Raw genomic sequence first — 13,789 nt, forward strand, 5'->3', positions numbered from 1 at the left:
GGACATTCTCTCTCTCTTTCCCTGTGTTTGTGTGTGTAAATATGTTAGGGTATTTGTTGTTTGAAACAAGGTCTCATGTAGCCTAGACTCACTTCAAACTTGACACTTTCTTGTCTCTTGTCTCTGCCTTCTGTCTCTTACTCCTGAGTGTTGTAATTACAGGCATCAGCTATACCACACTAGGCTTGGAGTGTTAGGCTTTTCAAAAAGAAAAAGAAATTATGCCTGATAGTAGTGGTGCACACCTTTAATCCCAGCATTTGGGAAGAAAAAACAGACAGATCTCTGAGTTCAAGTCCAGCCTGCTCTACAGAATTCTTGGACAGCCAGGGCTACACAGAGAAAACCTGTCTAGAAAAACAAAACATCAAATTATAATGCCTGGTAAATTTTAGCAGGAGTGTCTTTTGAACTGTTCGAGGAATTTATAATCGTTGTTTAACTCTCATGTACGATTCTACTAGAAGCTATTGAAGAAACCTGGGGTGGAAACAGGAAGATCCTAAACTGAGGCTAGCTCAGGCTACATAGTACGACTACAACTGGCTTACTTTGTGTGCCCCAAAGCAAAATCAAACCAAACAAAGTCTGAGGAGCATATTTTGTCCCTCTGGAAAAATGCAAGGGCAGCTTTTTGTTACTTAAAGAGGTTGTTTATGTAGGAAGGGAAGCATGCCATCCAGATGAGAGGAAACGAGAGAGTAACTTAGCAGTGATGGAGGGGAGTTTGAACACTACCGATTTGGCATCAGCTAGGCTTGACAGCAGGCTTTTATCTAACCAAGAAGATTGTTTTTCACTTTTTAGGCACAGGTTTAAAAGTGTGAGCTCTCAAGCCAGATGCCCTAGACTCATTTCAGTCTGTTCCTTACAACTTGCGATCTTAGGCAAGTTAACTCATTGTTAGCATCTGTGAAATGGAGAGAATGAATAGCACCACCTCAGAAAGTAATTTTGGTAATTAATGTCTTTACAGCAATAGAAGAGTGCCTGGCACAAGGCCTGTGTAAATACTGTTCATATTACCAGCCACTCATGTGTAGCAGAGAAACCTCATTTTGGTAGCTTTTAATACTTACTATCTGTTACTATTAATAACAAATAACTACAGGTAGCATACATTCTCTGGGTGTTTGGGTGGTTTTTGTTTTGTTTTGAGATTGGTCTTGAACTGTTGTTGATCCTGCTTTTACGTCACTGAGTTGAGATTACAGTTTTTGCCACCATGTCTTGCTACACTGGCTGGTTTTAGCTGGCATTTATGGAGGCTAACTATTGGAGGTCGTGGGAATTATGCATGAGATAAATAAACCATGATTAAAGTTCATTATAGTATCATATTTAACTTAACATACTTCAAGACTATCTCATATTTTCTCATTCTGCTCACAGTAAGCATAGGCGTAAGTAGAAATGTTCATCTAGGGCTGGCAAGGTGGTGCAGTTGGTAAAGGAGCTTGCTGCCAAGCCTGACGGTCTAAATTTGACCTCTGGGGACAAGGTAGAAGGAGAGAACTGATACCTGTTGTTGTCCTCTGACCTGCACACACAGGCTCTTGTGTATGGACATAAAAGAAATGATCATCTACTTGTAAATGAATGAGGACGACTGACTCAGACATGTAAAACCTTGCACATTCCAAGTCCTTTCTAGAGGTAGGAGAAGAATCCAAGCTTGGGTCTCCATGTGCACAGTCCTGTTAGCAGAGCCCTAAAAGGAGCTACAAGTTGCACTTGTCACCTTTTAAGTTGAAATTTTAACAAGTGGTGAAAAGTGGATGTCAGTGTACACATGTATCGAGTAGGAGATTTAGGAGGAAATACCTGGCTTTAATATGTGTGTGCCGTGGTCACATTTCCTATTAGATAATCATTGTTACTCATGGTTCATTTTGAGATGCTGTTAATCAACATGATAAACATGATGTATGTATCATCAGTCTTTCTCCCTCCACTTAGGTTTTTAGTGTAGGATCTGCCTGGGAGTGGCACCTCTTGAAGGGAGTCCAAGTATACTGGGAAGGATATGTGCGATTTGTAATCAGTAACTGGTTAGAAAACCAGAATGTCTCTGCCAGGAGACTTCACTTTTGCATTTCCTTCTTGCTCACATTGCATCATACTTGTATTAGAATTTATAGTTATAATGTGTTTTATAGAATTATAGATATATGCATATAGACAGAATCTTTCACTTTTTCAGTTCAGGTTTTGCACTAAGTATTGCCTCATGTTCCTACTTTCACAGAATCTACAAGGGTGGTTGTGTACTTACTCTCTTCTGATTGGCTTCTTGATCTCTGCTGCCCCTAGGAGAGCACCATTGTTGCATGTAGGATTTATTTTAGAGGACAAAACAAGTAACTTCTGAGCTTGAGATCACTGCCTTTTCATGGGGGTATCTTTCCCTTTACGGTGTGTTAGGCAGGGTTCCTTGGCTTTTCTTTGTAGATACCCTGCATTGGTGGTAAATTTCCAAAGAAAATTTGAAGACCCTGAAAGTATTGAGGGGAAGAAGCTCATCTTCAGTGTTAGCACCATGCTCTAGGCATACTAGGTTTTATGTAGTATTTTGTTTTGTTTTTGTTTTTTTTTTGGTTTTTTTCGAGACAAGGTTTCTCTGTATTGTTTTGGAGGCTATCGGTCCTTATGTAGTATTTTAAGAGCTGCAGTGGAAAAAAGGAACAGGAAAGGCGAGCTCACTCCTGATCTTTCTGCTGCTTGTTTACATAAAATCAAAGACCAATTCTCTTTTAAAAGTACACTTGGGGCTGGAGCTCAGTGTGGTTAAGAGCATTTGTTGCTCTTGCAGAGGACCTGGGTTTCTTTCCTACCACCCATATGTAACTCCAGTTCTAGGGGATCCAATGCCACCTTCAGATTTCCATGGCCATCAGGCAGGCATGTGGTACACATATGTAACATATGTACAGGGAAAATGCTCATACACAAAAGCCTTTGAGGAATTCATACATGTGTATAATCTATTTTGATTTGCCCCCTCCCCGTAACTGCTCTGAGATCCATCCACCAACTGCATGTTCTCTCTTTTTTTTTTTCAATTTATTTATTTATTTTGTTTTTTTATTTTTTTATTTTTTACGAGACAGGGTTTCTCTGTATTGTTTAGGAGGCTATCGGTCCAGCCCGGCCTCGAACTCACAGAGATCCGCCTGCCTCTGCCTCCCGAGTGCTGGGATTAAAGGCGTGCGCCACCACTGCCCGGCTCAATTTATTTTTATTTCTTATTATAACCCTTGGTGTTCACTTACTGGAGCATGATTGACCTACTAGGGCTTTACCCTTAGAGAAAACTGACTGGGTTTAACATGGTGGTGCATATCTTCAATCCCAGCACTTGTGAAGTACAAGCAGACATATCTGAGTTCTGGGCCAACCTGGTCTACATAGCAAGTTCCAGGATAGCCAGGGTCACGTAGAGAGACCCTGTTTTAAGAAACACGAACACACCGGGGGGGGGGGGGGGGAGGGAAGAGAGAAAACTGACTAACTCCCTCGGTGTCTATCCACTGTCCATAGTTCCTCAGCTTAGGTGGTGGTTGGAAGCTGATCTTGGAAGCATGATGGACATTCCCCTTTAGTGTGTTGGCTCCTCCTTCCTGTGTAGTTGCCACTGCTTCAGTTAACAGTACACCCAGATTCCAGTGTAAAACCTTACTATTGAGCCTCATCTTAAAGAATTACTTTCCTCTAAACTAGAATCAGAGGTAATTGTGTTTATACATTGGACTTTTTAGTGTTGGGACAGCTTATTTTAGAAGCTTTTACAATTTACAGCTCTACTGCTTCCAATCTGGAAGTTTAATTAATTTATTGAGACAAGGCCTCACTATGCAGCTCTGGCTGTCCTTCATCTTGCTGTGTAGACCAAGCCTGCATGGAATGCATAGATCCAGCTGCCTTTGCTTTTGCTGAGATTTAAGGCTATGCATAGCCATACCCTGCTTGATCGTGATTTTTTATTTTTTTAAGGTTTTTCAAGACAGGCTTTCTTGGTGTATCCTTGGCTATCCTGGAACTCACTTTGTAGACTAGGCTGGCCTCAAACTGACAGAGATCCACCTTCCTCTGTCTTCTGAGTGCTGGGATTAAAAGCTTGTGCCACCACTGCCTGGTCTGATTGTGACTTTTAATAAAAAAATAATAAGTGAATGATCCCTGAGCTTGCTGTGCTGATAGAAGCACAGAATTAAATACCTTTAAAAATAAGATTTAAAGCAGGATGTGCTCGCTTGTGCTTGTAATCTCAGCACCTAGAAAACCAAGGCAGGAGATTGAGACTAGCCTGGGCTACACAGAATTCTAGACCAGCCCCAGGCTATATTGTAAGACCCTGACTTGAAGCAAAACAACAGTTTTAAAAGTAGTAGTTTTTCATTTGAATTATGCTCAACATTTAAGGTTCTGTTCTCAGAAAGTTTATCAACCAGCTAGAACCTGAAGCTATGCAAGGGAGATCTTTAGCATTCAAGGGGCTTTTGATGGTCTTTGAGCTTCAAAATGATGTAATATGTATGAGGTGAAAACTTCAGCCCTCTGGACCATCCAGACTGAGACTGCTCCAAGAGCAGGTTAGTGTTAGATGCTAAACTTATTTATTTATTAATTTTTCTCAGGGACATAAAATGTGAGTTAGCCTTTCCACTTTAATTTATAGGCTTATTGGAGGGCATCTTGCCAGGTTACATTCTGCATCTACTGGGATGTGCACACAAGAGTGCCCTCTCCTGGCCATGGTTGGAGTACCCACATGGTTATTGAGGCTCTGTAGTACCAAAGCTTTGTTTGAAGCTAGCAAGTTATCCAGAATAAACCCATTAGGAAGATTCAAATTAATTTTGGTCTTTTTTTTTTTTAACTTTTTTTGTTAGATAGATTAAAAAGAACTTAACTGACTGCTCTATTTTTGTTAACTTGATTTTTTCTACCATAGGTCTCAACAAATGGCAGCTATTACATCAGACAGTGACGAGTCCTGCTGCTCCCTTACAGTGTCTGACAGACCACTGTGGATTCAGACTGGGAGCATTGAAGTTAACAGTGAAGCGGGCAGGTCTGTCTGTCTTAAGCCCTGCCACGAAGTGAAGAGGGCACCGCATCCTCACTTAACCACCTGAAGTAGATTAGGCTAGCCTTCAAAAGATGCCTTAGTTTCCTCTTCAGTTTTCATTGACCTTGGTAGTTGGGTGTACTTCCTCTAGCTACTCATTTCCAGGAACTGAAAGTACATTTTCTGGAGTAGAACCCTCTGTTAGTATCTGTATTGAGAACAACCTTGTGGTGATAATCAACTGTTCCATTGTAGGCTTATTTTAGATGGCAACTGGTTGTTCCTGGAAATCGGGTTATTTTCAATCTTTTTGGCTTTACCTTCTTTGTTGCTTACTACTGTACCTATAATACTATAGGGAATGGGAATGTGGCTCGTTGGTGGAGTGGCTCCACAGAGTTCTGAATAAACCAGGTATGGTGGCACAAGCCTGCTAACTCTAGCACTCAGGAGGTGGAGGCAGGAAGGTCAGAAGCTCAAGATCATCGTCATCTGCTCTAGTGAGTCTGAGGACAGCCTGAGAGTCTGTCTTTAAAAAGAGCGAAAAAGGTGTAAGAGTATGGATGTTGCCAGGCATGATGGACCATGCCTTATTCCCAGCACTCAGGAGGCAGAGGCAGGTGGAACTCTGTGAGTTTGAGGCCAGCCTGGTCGACCGACATAGTGAGTTCCAGAACAGCCAGCGCTACATAGTGAAACCCTGTCTTGGAAAAACCAAAAAGTGGAAAAGGGGGAAAAAAGAATATGTATGTGGGGCCTAGTGTGGTGGTACATGGCTTTAATCTCAGTGCTCTAGAGGCAGAGGCAGGTGAATCTATTAAGTTCAAAGGCTAGCCTGGTCTACATAGTGAGATCATGTCTCCAAAAAGAAAAAGAGACAAACATGTATGTGAATACTTAGAAAGTAAAGCTTAAAACTCATTGTCGTTTACATAAGGTGAATCAGAACTTTACAGGTGATAAGACAGGATCACAATGGTTATAATCTATTTCTATATATGACTTAATGGGTAATGTATAAAATTGTTTGATTTTGGACTCTTACATGGTAGAAGGGGTTTAGGAATTTTGGATGTTCCTTTGAACTTATTTTTTATGTTGTTATTTATGTCTATTACATTTGTGTGTGTGTGTGTGTGTGTGTGTGTGTGTGTGTGTGTGTGACTGTATACCACATATATGTGTGCTTGGAAGTCAGAAGAAAGAAGCTTTAAGTCCCCTGGATTGGGTTTTACAGGCAGTTGGGAGCTGCCTGATGTGAATGTTGGGAAGGGAACTCAGGTCCTCTGCAAGAACTATAATGTACTCTTAACCACTGAGTTATGTTCCTAGCTCCCAAACTTTTATTACTTTCTTTGAACAAAAAGTAATAAACAAAAGACCTAGTCTTCTGCATAGGGGACAGACCAGGATTATTTGATTTACTGTTTGTGTAGCTTCTGGAGAATTATATCATTGCATGTGACCTATAGCCTTGATACTGGTTCATTGAATATTGTATAAGAATTTTGAACTCTTGCCTAAATAGATAGGCATGGTAGCCACTTTAATCTATTGAGGGAGTAGTAGTCTTTGGCTTTCTGTACTTATAGGAGTTCTTGGCTTTCTTGTTCTGAATTTCAGTAGGCTTTACGTTAAAACCAGTTTTTTTTTTTTTTTTTTTTTTTTTGGTTTTTTGAGACAGGGTTTCTCTGTATTGTTTTGGAGGCTGTCCTGAAACTCACTCTGTAGACCAGGATGGCCTCGAACTCACAGAGATCCGCCTGCCTCTGCCTCCTGAGTGTTGGGATTAAAGGCATGCACCACCAATGCTTGGCAAAACCAGATTTTAAAAGGCACAGTTGGGACACTGCCCGCCCCCTTTTCCTTTAGTTTATGAAAGGGCAATTCATTTCTGAGGTTCTTTGTGAGTCTGTGTCTTACTATTGTAGCCATTTCATTTTCAGAAAGTTGTATTTTAAATCAGCATTCATTAATTATCCTTTTTCAGAAACAACAAATACCCGGGCCCTTCACCATGAGGTTGGCAATATTTTGGCCAGAAGTCATTTTTTCATTGTTTGAAAGACACGGGACAGAATGCTCTGTGGAGTTTATTTTATAGGCCCTGACTCAGGGCCTACATGACCAGAACAAATGAACCATGGTCACACTAGGAAGATAACATAAATCAAATCTGTCAAGCTATGGAATAGATCTGACTTTGATATATACGTTGGGAAAGATGAGTGCTTTTTTCTTCTTTCTGCATTCTGTTTGTTCTATTAGTCCACTGAAATAGCATTTTCTTTGGTTTAAAATATGTATTTGATACCAAGATCATCTTTCTTTCCCGGGTCTCAAGCTCCAGTTCTGAGGGCACAGCTAAGGACTGGAGGGTAGTGGGAAGCCCACTCCTTTGCATGCTGTTTGCTAATGTGGGCAGTCTGACCCTGCTGCATGGCAATGCCTGCTATAAGCCATGTTGTCTGCCAGTTGTGTCTGGCGTCCTTTTGGCCAGGTGTAATAAGGGGCACTGGTCAGTGCACTAAGTGACCTAGTAATAAAATAACACTCTCATTGCCTTCTGATGTGTCTGACTCTGGGGAGGCTCCCCCCCAGGCCCCTTGTGGCTTTGTGTAAATAGTATACTGCACCCTATACCTGATTTCTAATATCACTTGGTTATGTATATTGATTTGCTTAACACTAAGCAGCTAGCTTTAATAGTGTACACCTTAATCTCAACACTCAGGTAATGGAGGCAAGGAAGATAGGAATTCAAGGTCAGCCTTGACAATATAGTGAATTTGAGGTGATCCTGGACTACAAAAGACCCTGTCTCAAAAAACAAGAACAAATTAAAACAAACAAAAAACGGGAAATGGGGGACAGGTCTGGGTTTGGTGGCTCACATATTTAATTCCAGCAGGGAAGGCACAGGTAGGCAGTTCTCGATGAGTTTCAGGCCAACCAGAGTTCCAAGGTGAGACCTATCTAAAAGTATATTTAAAAAAGATTGCAGGTTAACTGCCAGGGTAAGGCTGGTGTTCCCTAGGAGTCTGTCTCTTCTACTTTGATATACTGTAACTTAAAAATAGCAACATAAGGTGGCACAGGCCTTTAATCTCAGCACTCTGGAGGCAGTGGCAGATGGATCTCTGTGAGTTTGAGGCCAGCTTGGTCTACAGAGTGAGTTCCAGGACAGCTAAGCCTACAAAAAGAAATCTGCTTTGAAAAAAATAAACAAAAGAAAAAGGTCAAAATTCTGCGAAAATATTCCTAAGAAAAGGACTCAGGATAGCCATGTGTGTTGGAATTTGGACAGATGTGCTCAGATAAAACACTCAATGCTTCTACTGGTGTAGAATGGCAGTCGGCTGTGTTTAAAACGTCAAATACATGATTTAAAAGACACAATCTGTAGGGTTTCTTTTTCTCACATATTACCTGTGCTTAACTACATGTCTTCCTTTTGTTTATTGTATTTCAGCACAAAGACATTAACAGACTGCGGTTTCTTGGACGTGTACCACAGTGACAGAACAAGAGCATCAGGACTGGATAAGATTGGAGTTTTAAGCTGCACTAAGAAGTAAATGTTAAAGCAGTGGCTAAAACCAGTCATTTATATAGGGCACTCTGAGAGTAGACTGAATGGGAGAAAAGGTATTAGGGAATATTTTATATATATATATATATATATACATATATATATATATATATATATAAAAGAAACAAAGTACTGCAATAAATTGTGCATGAGGAGGAGAAAGGTGATGCACTCAAGTGTGACGCGGAAGAGTCGCTGATGGTAGCTTCTTTTGAATGTGAACAGTAGTTTGGACAGGCTTATCAGGCATGGGATGGTGCAGAAATGTGGAATTGTTTTGCATACTTAACCTTTGTGCTCTCTCCAAGGATTATGTTTATCAATTCAGAAGTGAGCAGAGGTGTGTTTAAAATGGCGCTCCTGTGAAATAGCAATGGTCACTTGTGCTAAGGCCAGTGTTTCCTTCAGGTGCCCATAGAAACGAGAAGACATCCTGCTGAAAGGATGATTAAGTGCCCCGCCCCACCCACAAGTAAAATGTGGATCTTTTCTTTTAATAAAACAGGGCTGTATTATCTTGAATATATGTTTGCTTGTTAGAGCATATTAAGATGTATTTATTTGCCACTAGTATTTAACATTATGTGCACATTTTCATAACTACATTCTTACCTTTTCATATTTTGACTTCCAAGTGGATAGGCTAGTGTTGATTTTGGAATGAAATCGTACACTCCCAAGAACTAGCTCATAATTCTCCTGAGCTGGACAAGCTTTTATTACCGCCTCTCCCCTTACTGAGTGGCGCTGTTCTAAAAAGGTGACAGCATCAGTGTTGATCTGGACCTCTTCCCATTGCAAGAAGCCCCTACTTCTTTCTGGTACAGGAAGTTCTCGCAGGTGTCGGGGAAGACTTGGCCTTGGGAGACAAGTGGCAGAAACAGATCCTTGCAAACAGCCTAAACTTTTGGTGCATGAACATGAATTCTTAATAGAGACCACAGATTTTCCTTGTCTTTGTTTAAATACATATTATGAAAATCCTTAATTTTACTTGTTTAATGAATGGAGAACACATGAGAAAATCAGATGGACCTGTTAGTACTACATTTTTAAATATTTTATATTTGATGGTGCCGTAATTTTAATAATAAAACTGAAGATTTTTAGTGGCAATACTGATTTATTTTTTAAACCAGAAAGATAACACCATATTGATTACTTACTACAAAAAGAAAAAAAGCCAAAATAAAAAAAGAAACTAACTCACAAAAATCATTCAAAGCAACACAACAAACTGATAAGCGAGCACTTGGCTCAAGAGTTCACTTTCTGTGATCTTTCTGTGTGGGTGAGATTACCCAACAGCCCATTGCTCAGGATTAGCAAATGCTCTGGGTGGGATTTTTAAATCGTTTAATATACCTGACTGTGATTTGATTTATAACTCAAGAAGAAAAGCCGGGTAGTCTGGAGTCTAGTGAGCTTAATTCAGATCCTAACATACTGCAAGTGCTGGGAAGTCCTGACTGCATTTTACGATGATCTCTTTGGAGACTTCCACATCATGACGTCATCTTGTCAAATGGGCTCAGGAACTGTAACAGCAGGGAGCCGTGGAGAAGACTTGAAGCACGCTTCCGGGCTCTGGGGTCAGTCTTGTCTTAGACCCCCAACACCAGCAGTAACTTTTATGCTCACTCAGGAACCAGGTGTCTCCCAGTCATGTGGAGTATGCACGGACTGTATCAGGAAGACCTTTAAGCTTTAGAAATCTTTATTTGTAGAGAGATGGAATTGACCAAAAATAATATTAAGAAGGCAGAAGCACTGGGAGAGATCAGGTTTGAATAATCTACATATTTTTTTTCCTCATGACAAATCTTTAAAGGCATTTTATTACAAACTAGATTTTCATTAAGAAAAAAAAAGACACTTGGTGGTATTTAAAATCTATGCCTACCATGTTACAACTTCATTTTTATTGCTTTAGTTGCTTAATATTTAAGCTCTGCTTCATGCTACCTTTTGTCTGTATTTCAAATCCTCACAGGCCTATTTCATTTGTAGACTTGAATGCTACATTGTTTCTCACCTTCCATCTGCTCAGAGTTAAATGTTAAAGAATGTTGTGTAATGGTATCCAATAAAGTCTTTGATTTTTTTTATTTATATATTTTTAGGCATTACCTTTAAAAGTGTTTTTTTCTTTTTCTTTAAAAACAAGACGACTTTAAAATTGAGCTGAGTTGTGTGATCTGGGAAGTAGTACTGCATCCTAAGGAGGATCACTAAGAGGCTTTACTGGTCTCTTCTGACTAGAGGCAGAGGCCGACTGCAGTGTGATAGGCCAGCACACAGCAGACTGCTTTCTGATGGAAACAGCCTGCCTTGAGTGGGTAGTACACAGTGCTGGTGGGTTTCTCTGATGGCACACAGGGCCTGCAATCTCAGCACTCAGGGTTATAACTCAAGGTCATCCAATACATACCATCTTTAAGCCCCCTTCCCTCCAGGAGGAGGCCTACCCAAACAGACTGATTTCTATCATAGCCTATAGGATTGATCTGTGTACCAGAAATTAACTCTTGGTTGTTAGGAGAAAAATTAGTTTCTGAAAACCCATCAGGAAATTGAGATTTTTGTGTGTGTGTGTGTGTGTACGCGCGCGCACGCGCGACTGATGTAGACCTCCCCATTTTAGTAAAGCAAACCTTTAGAAGGCTGCCTGATACTCAGGCTATATGGAGTCTTTACTCACAAACAATATTGGAGTCAGTTGAGCTAAATATCCATAGAAAGTGCTGCTGGAGTCTGGATCAGTTCATGGGGTGAAACTAATGATAGCACATTATTCTGGGGGTGCTCCAACCATGCAGCAGTGTGTCCCAAGGACAGCTAGCACAGCCCATGTCCTCAGCATCTAAATACTTTTTATCTCATTCGGTCCTGTCAGCCCTGACCTCTGAGGACTGCTGTAACTTCCTTCATGCCCTGAGCTGGATTTCTGATTACAGATAGTTGTGAGTCACCATGTGGTTGCTGGGAATTTAACTCAGGACGTCTGGAAGACCAGCCATCTCATCAGCCACTTATTTATTTTTGAGACAGGGTCTTAATATGCAGACCAGGCTGTCCTCAATTCAGTTCCACCTGCTGAAGTTAGATGTAGGCCCACTACTGTGACATGAGTCACTAGACTAGACTTAGCAATGGCCCAGCCTCTGTATCTGGGCACAGTGTAATGTGTCCAAATCGGCTGCAGTGCTGTGAAGACAGGCACATCAGAAAAAGAAAACAGATTTGAACCAGGACAGACGGTTCACGTCTGTTAATTGAGGTTGGGCTACAGAAGTCTAAGCTGCCCAAGATACAAGGGTCATGGTTGAGTCCTTGCCTAGCATGCCTAAGTCCCGAGTTCAATCCCTAGCACAGGGTGAGGGACAGTTAGGATTCTAAGAGTAGAAGATGATTATAACAGTGTTATAAATCCACATTGTGAGTAAAAAAATCTACAGTGAGCTGTATACAGACTCACATGAATATGAATTTACTGTATAATAGTCCTAAGTATGGCCAAGCCTCTGGAGACACTCCACCAGTGGACAACCTAGGTAAAAGTCACCATATGCTGTGGGTGTAGATACAAGAATTGGTAGAAATATAACCAGAGGCAGTGGAGACACTGAGATTACAGGACAGGTGGGGACTTCTGAAAGTCTAAAGTCTAAACCAAGATGTGAAAACTTAGAAGCAGGAGACAAGCAGAGTTGAGGATGTTCTACATGACTAGGATAGCAGAATAGCTTCAAGTGATCTCTTACACAATCTCTTGGCATTTCATGGTATAACTGCTGGACTCACTGCTGAACAACCCTAGTGTAGCCTCCACATTTGCCGCAGTTACATTTCTCTCAACAATGCATCAGTTTAAAGTCTGTTAACAGCAGGGCCTTCTTTTTTTTGAGATATGGTCACACTTTGAAGCCATGATTGGCCTGGAACTCATTATGTATATCATGGTGGCCTTAAACCCAGTCTGCCTATAGAGGGCTGGAACTAAATGCTTGTGCCACCATACCTAGCTGGTTAATTATGATCATAAACACCAGGGTTCCAAGTCTTTTCCTGACCACACAGGGAAAATAAATAGATCAATTCGGATCTGAGGCTAACTTAGATTTGAGTCCCTGTCTTAAGAAAAAACTAGCTGGTTGATGTTGGCGAATGCCTTTAATCCCAGCACTCAGGTGGTAGAGGCAAGTGGATCTTTATGAATTCCAGAACAGGCAGGGATACACAAATTTAAAAAAGAAAACCCCCCAAATAGCCATCAAGAGGTACAGGTAGGAATCCCTAGAGAGATGACTCAGTTAAGAATGCCTGTTGCTCTCAAAGAGGACCCAGGTTTGGTTACTAACACCCACATGGTGACTCACAACCAACCGTGACCTGACTCGAGTCCTATGTCCTCTTCTGGTCTCTGTGGGCCCTACATGAATATGGTATATATAATCTCTCTTTCTCTACCCCCACCCCCCTCCTTGAGGTCCTGCCTTGTTCCTGGGTTTCTTCCTGAAAGCCTAGGAACTTAGTGAGAGGAAGGTATGCAGTGTCACTTTTGATTTGCCAAGCCTGTCTAACAGACTGATTAATCAGGCAATCATTGTGCCCCAGCCTCCCAAGTGCTGGGGTTTACAGTATTAGCTACTACGCTCAACTTTGCTGTCTACATGCTAAATCTGACACCCTGTTTGCCCAAAATGGGTGTGTATGTACAAGTTGTACAGAAATTCTGTCCAAAAGGAATTTACTGTTAGGTGCTTTTGGCTAACCTAGCTTATAGTGCAAGTTCCAAGGCAGTCGTCCCACACAGCTGAGGATGACATGGCAGCTGGTCTCTAAAATAAGGTCCACATGAAACAGTGACACTCAGCTATGAAATAAAAACTCACTAGCATCAACACATGCATAGGGAAAACAAAACAAAATTCTGGAAACTTCTGCCTTCATGCAGTCTGAACAGGTTCTGTTTGGGGACACATACCATTCTCAGTGAAGCTATTTTTAAGCTGAAATTAGCACTGATGCTTGGTCAGAACTACTAACTTCACAACCATACAAAGCTCAAGGTTGTCCCAGATGGCTCATGAGGCAGGATTTGAATTCCCACAGACTGGGTCGTT

The 13,789-nt window shown here is 41.1% G+C and overlaps 1 protein-coding gene across 2 annotated transcripts in view; it reads left to right on the plus strand.

Annotated features, from left to right (window-relative positions):
• Pwwp2a (PWWP domain containing 2A) overlaps positions 1-10,775 on the plus strand; it is a 40,810-nt gene extending 30,035 nt beyond the window's left edge. The window contains exons 3-4 of one of the 2 annotated variants that reach the window (XM_040748475.1): positions 4,955-5,074; positions 8,544-10,775. In XM_040748475.1, the coding sequence (XP_040604409.1) occupies positions 4,955-5,074; positions 8,544-8,557 (134 nt within the window). In that variant the 3' untranslated portion in view covers positions 8,558-10,775. The remainder of the gene's footprint in view (positions 1-4,954; positions 5,075-8,543) is intronic. The other variant, XM_040748478.1, reaches the window with a different exon arrangement.
• The last annotated feature ends 3,014 nt before the right edge of the window (positions 10,776-13,789 follow it).

This window comes from Mesocricetus auratus, unplaced genomic scaffold (assembly GCF_017639785.1).
Source record: "Mesocricetus auratus isolate SY011 unplaced genomic scaffold, BCM_Maur_2.0 Super-Scaffold_100007, whole genome shotgun sequence".
Classification (NCBI taxonomy): domain Eukaryota; kingdom Metazoa; phylum Chordata; class Mammalia; order Rodentia; family Cricetidae; genus Mesocricetus; species Mesocricetus auratus.